Source organism: Monopterus albus, unplaced genomic scaffold (assembly GCF_001952655.1).
Source record: "Monopterus albus unplaced genomic scaffold, M_albus_1.0 scaffold49.1, whole genome shotgun sequence".
Classification (NCBI taxonomy): Eukaryota; Metazoa; Chordata; class Actinopteri; order Synbranchiformes; family Synbranchidae; genus Monopterus; species Monopterus albus.
This window is the reverse complement of record NW_018127929.1, coordinates 413,474-420,609: the sequence shown is the minus strand read 5'-3', so window position 1 is coordinate 420,609 and position 7,136 is coordinate 413,474. Positions and strand designations below refer to the sequence as shown.

The window sequence follows — 7,136 nt, the reverse complement described above, 5'->3', positions numbered from 1 at the left end:
TGTAAAATATATCATAAAATGTTTGATTGACTGTGTTGCTTCCATGTAACAAGCCACTCATTGGGATCCTTGTCATGCTGATGATGTCACATACTATTGACACGAAAGCTCAATGAGTGTCATTTGCCATGCCGGTGCATACGGTGATTCACAACGACAGGGACTTGGTATGCCAGGAAGTACTTGGAAAGACTGTAAAAGCAGCTCAATGACTTTGAAAACCATTTAAATTATTGTTTAGAGTAATAGGCTTAATTCACTTGCTTCATCAACTGTCATAATACGCCACCAGTCTAAAGTTTGGACACACTCTTCCATTCAGTGGCTGGTGGTGTCGGTGGATGTGATGCCTTTTTCCAAAGTTGTATTCAAAGCTATGTTGAAACTGAATATTGTCACATAACTAATGTCCTATCTTGTCTCCTGCCTCAGGAAGAGGCATGTGTTGAGGCATCATCAGGCTCCAGCTCGCAGAGCATGGATCGCTTACTGGACCTTCTCAACAGCATGAGGAGCAACAGCACTGGGGTGGAGCAGCAGCTGGCCTCGTTCCTGGAGGAGACACAGTGCTTGGCGCAATCTGAGGAAGCCCTGGTTCAGGTGGTCAGCACAGTCTACTCCAAGGCCGTGTCAGACAGGAGCTTCGCTGCCACAGCCGCCAAGCTCTGTGACAAGATGGCGCTGTTCATGGTGGAGGGCACCAAGTTCAGGTCACTGCTCCTCAATATGCTGCAGGTGAGAGTGCTGGGAGGGAATCGGTTAATTCCAGGCGCAGCAATGGGGAGCACCCCCTGCTGCTTCAAGCTCTATGTATCTCTTCTTCAGTATCTTCCTCTGTGTCTTAGTTTAACAGTCTTGTTAATTCATAGATCTGGTGTGCTACTTTGATTTTTTAAAATAAACATCACTACGTTTCCTCTTATTCAAATAAGGAAGATCTGTTTCAGTATTGTTTTTAAATATTCAGTATCACTGGGGTCTACTAAATATCATTGTTGCAGGGGTGGAAAGTAAGTACATTTACTTATTTAAGTACAATTTTGAGGTTGTTTGTGCTCATCCTTTTTGTCCCTCGCACCACTGACATAACCCATTTTAAGCTCCTTTTGGCTTTTACTCCACCACTTTTATCAAACGTCTACATAGTTACTAGGATTTTACATACAGTACAAAATGTACATAATGACCACTTTTAATGTTCGATAACATTACATTTACTGAAATTGAGCTGGTAATCAATATGTGCTTTTACTAGAGTACAGTTTTGAATACAGGGCTTTGATACTTCTAACAGAGAGTTTTACTTTTACATTGTGGTATTTCCATTTTCTACTACCAGAGTATTTTTTCCAACACTGCTTTGCTGTGTGAGACTGGCTACTAACTGTGCTGTGAGCGGTCGTCTCGATAAAGAGCTGACAGAGCAGCTACTCTACAATAAAAAAATAATAATAATAAACACTGATTTGACTACTTCAGTCTCAGTAGATCTTATTAATGTCCGTTAATTAGAAAACAGTTTTGACAGGGGGGGGAAATAAAGGCAGTTCAGCTCAACCTTACTTTTACAAGAAAGCACATTTAGGTGGAAGCCAAGTGTGTGATATGTTGTAAATGTCAGTGGGCAAAGTAGCTCATCTAAACAGTCAGGGGGAGAGAGGCCTGTCCCCTCCTTCACCCTCCATTTCTTCACTTAACTGCACAGTTCCAGTCTTGCACCCTTGATGAAAACATCCTCTCAGCCATTATAAATCACACTGCACCTCGCTCCTGCTCGCTACCCCTCCCTGTCCCTCATGAGCTCTCTGTTCCTATGCTCCGCCATCATATTGCCTTCCTTCACCCAGAATGACACAGGCCAGTGCCTTGCTACCTCTACATGCACACTTCCATCTCTCTCTCTCTCTCTCCACACTCATCCCTTTCATCCCTCGCACCATACTGAGTGCCAGACAACCTCGCCAGAGTGGCAGACAGTCTAAAAGTAGGCAAACAAGATGCACACGCTGCCTTCAGATGACATTCAAGCTCTAAATGTTAACCCACCTGCTGCCTATCCCTCCTTCACTCCCACTCTCTCTCCTTCTCCTGCTGATTCTCTTTTTGGCTACATTCTCTTTTCTCCTCTCTTCTATTTTTTTGTTTTTCCATTTAAATGGCTTGTTCTTTAGATGTTGAGTTGAGCAGTAGTGAATTCTGCCTTAATCCTTTCATCCTCTTCTCTCTATATTTATCCCTCCAGGTATCACAGCTGTGTGGTCACTTCTCTTTTATTTCTCTCTAATTCCCACTTCTCAGCCAGATTGGACCCCCTGCTTGTCTTTGACATTTTACCTTTTCTGCTTTAAAACTTTTTAAATGTCATAAGCGGGCTCAAAAAGGCTGTCATTAATGATGCTGCTTCCAGACCCCTGGATCTCAGTAAGGGGGCAATTAGTGCCCGACTGCACTGCTCATTAAATGACAGGCTATAGTGTTTGTTGTTGCTTTAGTTAAACATAGCCAGACTTTATTTAAGATGCCTGGGAAGAGTGGTCACTTTTTTGTTTTTGCAAGTGCTGTTGTTCATCATGTTTTCTTACTCAAGTCTCTTCTGTTTCTTACGCTTCAGTCAGCTTTTTGTGCTTCATTGCTAAACGTGTGCATCACCCCCTTTTGCTGGCTTGTTGTTTAAGTGTCAAATTCCATGTCGATGTCCTCGGAGGTGTACGAGAGGTGTGTGCATGTTTCTGTTTTTGAGTGTGTGTGGTATGTTTGTTTTTGACAGCGTGAGTGAGTTTTTTTGTCGGGCCCTTTCAAGGCTGCATAATCTGTGTGTGTGTCTGTGCACAAGCAGGCTGTCACTGTAGTTGTACAATGCTGTGAGAATACAAGCCGCTCTACTAAGTGCGCTTTCACTGCACTTCAGTTCACTCTGGAAAAATATGTGAAGCAGAGTGAGTTGCTCTGACTGATAATAAAGTTTATGTTTAACCTGCCATGTTACATCTTTACAAGTGCACATTAAGCATTAACTGGTATTAACCTCAGCACTCTTACAGCACTGACACAGTTCACTTTCAAACCAAATTAACATACTCTCCTGTACTTCTGGCAGATTTTCATGAATTTGTTTAATGGGTGCTTTTTCGGATTTAAAAGTGCTTTAAGCTGCGAGGTTAATATGTGTGCCACCTACAAAATCTCCCATCAGAGAGAGAGAGATGTTAATGATTACCTCCACTACTGATGAATTTTTGAAACACTTGAATATCCACCTACTTTGCCTCCTACTTAGAACTTGTATTACACATTTACAAAAGCTAGCATTCCCAAAGTAAATCTGCACCTGTCTTTGTATCGTTCTCTTTCTGCCTCATCTCCACCTTCCCACAGAGGGACTTCTCTTGTCGTGAGGAACTCCAGCAGTCAGATGTGGAGAGGTGGCTGGGTTTCATCACCTTCCTGTGTGAGGTGTTTGGTACCATGAGGAGCAGCTCCGGGGAGCCGTTCAGGGTGCTGGTGTGTCCCATCTACACCTGCCTACAAGAGGTCTGTATCCAGATCTACACCTTTTTGCTGTCTTTTAAATCAAGTAAATATATCAATAGCCAGCTCATCGACCCCATCAGTGTGTTCTAGGAAAGTAAGTGTTTAGCTGCATTTGTGTATCTCATCTGTTTAGATCAATATGTGCACTAAGCCAGAGGTTCCTGTTTTTGGGCAGACCAAGTCTAGACCCAAGACACAAACAGTTTAGCTGCATTTGTGTATCTCGTCTGTTTAGATCAATACATGCACTAAGCCAGAGGTTCCTGTTTTGGGGCAGACCAAGTCTAGACCCAAGACACCACAGCAGGGTTTGGCTAGTGGTGCAAACACAGTCAGGGCACTATCAGTTCCAGGAAACCCTGGGTTCAGTTCTCATCAGCTGTCACGCTGTTAAACACACTCTGCTGGTCGCCATGGTAGACACTAAGACCAGCCACAGCAGACACACTGATACAGAAGTGGTTAACAAGAGACTGAAAGGGGAAACGAGTTAGGGGGGATGCGAGAGGAAGCAGGGGAGACTGTGGTCAGGTTGACAGTTAGTGCAGAGGAAGTTCCTCCTGCCATGACAGATAGAAGAGAAAAGGGAAATGACACAATCTAGCAATAAAAAATATTTCAAATTTTTAGTGTGAGCAGTACAGAAAAAAAAAATAATGGCAGGGTTGAGGCATGTGTCATGTAGTTTTCCCACCCACGTCCACACCTCTGCCAGTCTGACACTCAGCTCACACCCTGCAACTCACTAACAAACAGCAATCACACACAACTATAATGTCATCCACACCCTGTCTGAGTGCATGCCCAGGGCATTATCTCAGTGTGTTAAAAGGCTCGCCAATATGACCAAGGGTGTGGAGAAACCAGTCAGACGTACAAACGCACCTCCATATTCCAGCATCAGCAGTGTCAGAACATCTGTGAATGATGTCAAAATATCTCTATTGTGTTGAACTGAATGTGTGCGTATTGGTGGGCTCATCTGTCTCGATTTCCCAGAGCCCTTGTCCCTGATTTTTATCCATCTGCTGTTGTAACATGTTGTTGTCAGATTCCATCTACAACTTATGTGCCGTAATGTGCGCTTGCCTGTGTGTGTTGCTCTGTATGTTTACATATGCAGACATATGTACCTGCATGTGTGTATGGCTGTGCATTTTGCAGGATGTGTCTTTTGGAGCCTGTAGAACTGGATTAGGTAACAGAGGTGTGTTAGTGTGTTTACATGACAACTATATGTATAGACAGAGGAAGTTATTAAGTGGTGATCTGATCCATTAATGACCTTATGAAAGTGGAAGTGTCTCACACAAAATAGTGGCTTTAAAAATGCATTTACAAATGCAATATATTGGATGATCACTGACTAAGGCTGCACATTCAAGTAGAGGTTCCCAAACCTTTCAGACCATGTAACACTATGTACCTAACCAAATTTCCCAAATACCACTTCCTACTGCACTTACTGTAAGTAAGTCCACCTCTGACAGCTACCAATACTACTACTATACTACTAAATAGACCTGTTGCTGCCACGTGGTGACTGGTTGTTACACTTTCAGCAGGCACAGAACACCGTTAACATTCATTTGGAGTCAAATTTATGGCCACCTGGTCAATAAATCCAATATTCAGTCTCTTTTAGCTCCTTCTTTAATCTCTGCCAACTCCTGAGGGAAACATCTGGACCTTAAGCCACAAAGTGCTCCACTATAATGCTCTCACTAGCTAGTTGCTAACTTTGTCTGCTTTGCGGACCATTACAGACCTTTTTCTAATTTGTTTAGGATTCAATAATAAAGTGTATATACCCTGTAACGTCAAATTAAAAAGGTACCCTGTAGAGTAAACAAACAAGTTACATCGTGTTTCTCACCAAAACACATTTAGTGTGCTTTGAATGCTGTGTTACAAACAGCTTTCTCTGGTCAGCTGATTTTCTAACTGTCATGTAAACAAGAAACTGTGTGTCTGTAATCGGGGCTGGGGAAATAGAAAAATCTGATTTCCCAAGGTACATTAGCATTTAGTCTGCCATGTATATATGTAACCAGGTTTCTAGAAGTGTAGACTGGAAGACGGGGGAAAGTAGCCGGCTGGAGTTGCTGGATGCAGCAGTGCCTCCTCGTATTTAAAATAAGCCCGTCCACAGTACGAGTAAAACGGAAGCTAACACAAAGTGGACTGTGGAAGTTTTAATAAACTGGATTTTACTGCAGAACTTTGTTGAATTCAGAGCTCCCGCTGTCTGCCTTTCTCTCAGTATGATCAGACACAGCATGGCAAAAAAAGATCAGTGGTAAACATTTATATCAATAATTATCAATATGAAGAAACTGAATATTACTATTTTTGGTCACATCGCCCAGCTCTAGCTTCCCTATATCAAGTTTGTGATGCAAAGTTTTCTTTTCTTTTACTTGTTTATTTGGCTACTGCTTCCGAACGTTGCTGTAGTTACACTGGTTGTTAAGAAACTTTGTGGCAAGTGTATAAATTTAGAACAGTGACTGATCCAAACAGCTTGTTCATTAAACAGTTTAAATACACCTACTCTGGCAGATCAGATCAGTGAATTTTTGCCCAGACCGTGGTATAAAAATATGCAAAACATTGCCTGTGCTATTTTGCATGGGCAAGATTGAAAAACTGGATTCTTAATAAAACCTTTTCTTAACAAAGATAAAAGGAACTAAGACATCTTTCTTTGGTTCTGGACAGCCCTAATGAATTCAGAAGGCACGCAGGAGGGCAGTTGAATTAACAGGTGAAATCAACTTTTGTTAAAGCTATAACCGCATACTGGTTTGCAAGTCCACACCACAGAAAGCATGCACATACACTGCGTCTGCTGGTGACAATAGCTATTAAAACAGTGATCATGTGTATGTCCGTCTGCTTTACTAATCTGTACCTTGATATTCAGAGCAGCAAACAACTAGGAGTAATATTTACTTGCCGTTTTGTCTATCGGCTTTAAGTGGTTGCTTACATACAGTCATGCTACATCAGTTGAGTAATGCTGTGTAATGTAACCAAAAGAAGTTCTGCAAACATGTTTCTCTCTCAGCGCTCATACATCCTCTCCTTTTTCTGTCAGCAGTCATTCAGCTCACACAAACATACATGTGTTTGAGTAGTGAAGCCAAACTGAAAGACAGATAAACCCTCAGCAGAACATTTAAATGTATATTTTTCTCAAACAGATGAAAAAAAGCTATTGCACTGGACGGGAGAGCTGATGACAGATACAGACTAGCAGTTGTGGCCATTTAAAACGCATTGGGAAAAGCTTTACCCTCGACTCCCTGGAGAACTCGTTATGAGCTAGACCTGCCTGTCACACGGTTCTCGTACTCTGGCAATGATGAGACTAGAGTTCCCACATCAAAAAGCCACACACCTGTCTGTGCATACTGAATGAATGCCATTAATGGTGGAATAACATTAAGATTACAATGTGGAAAGATCGTACTGAATGAGGATCAGATGGTGGTGATTTGTTTCTTTTTTTTTTTGCTGTTGTGATGATACAGACATTTTCTCCATGACTGTTTTTCTTAGAGCACTGATTTAAGTCAGTGCTGGACCGATCCACATTTTTT

The 7,136-nt window shown here is 42.1% G+C and overlaps 1 protein-coding gene across 1 annotated transcript in view; it reads left to right on the top strand.

Moving 5' to 3' along the window:
- ctif (CBP80/20-dependent translation initiation factor) overlaps positions 1-7,136 on the top strand; it is a 48,922-nt gene that overhangs the window by 35,624 nt on the left and 6,162 nt on the right. Inside the window, exons 12-13 of the mRNA XM_020600838.1 lie at positions 433-735; positions 3,376-3,531. Of these exons, the coding sequence (XP_020456494.1) occupies positions 433-735; positions 3,376-3,531 (459 nt within the window). The remainder of the gene's footprint in view (positions 1-432; positions 736-3,375; positions 3,532-7,136) is intronic.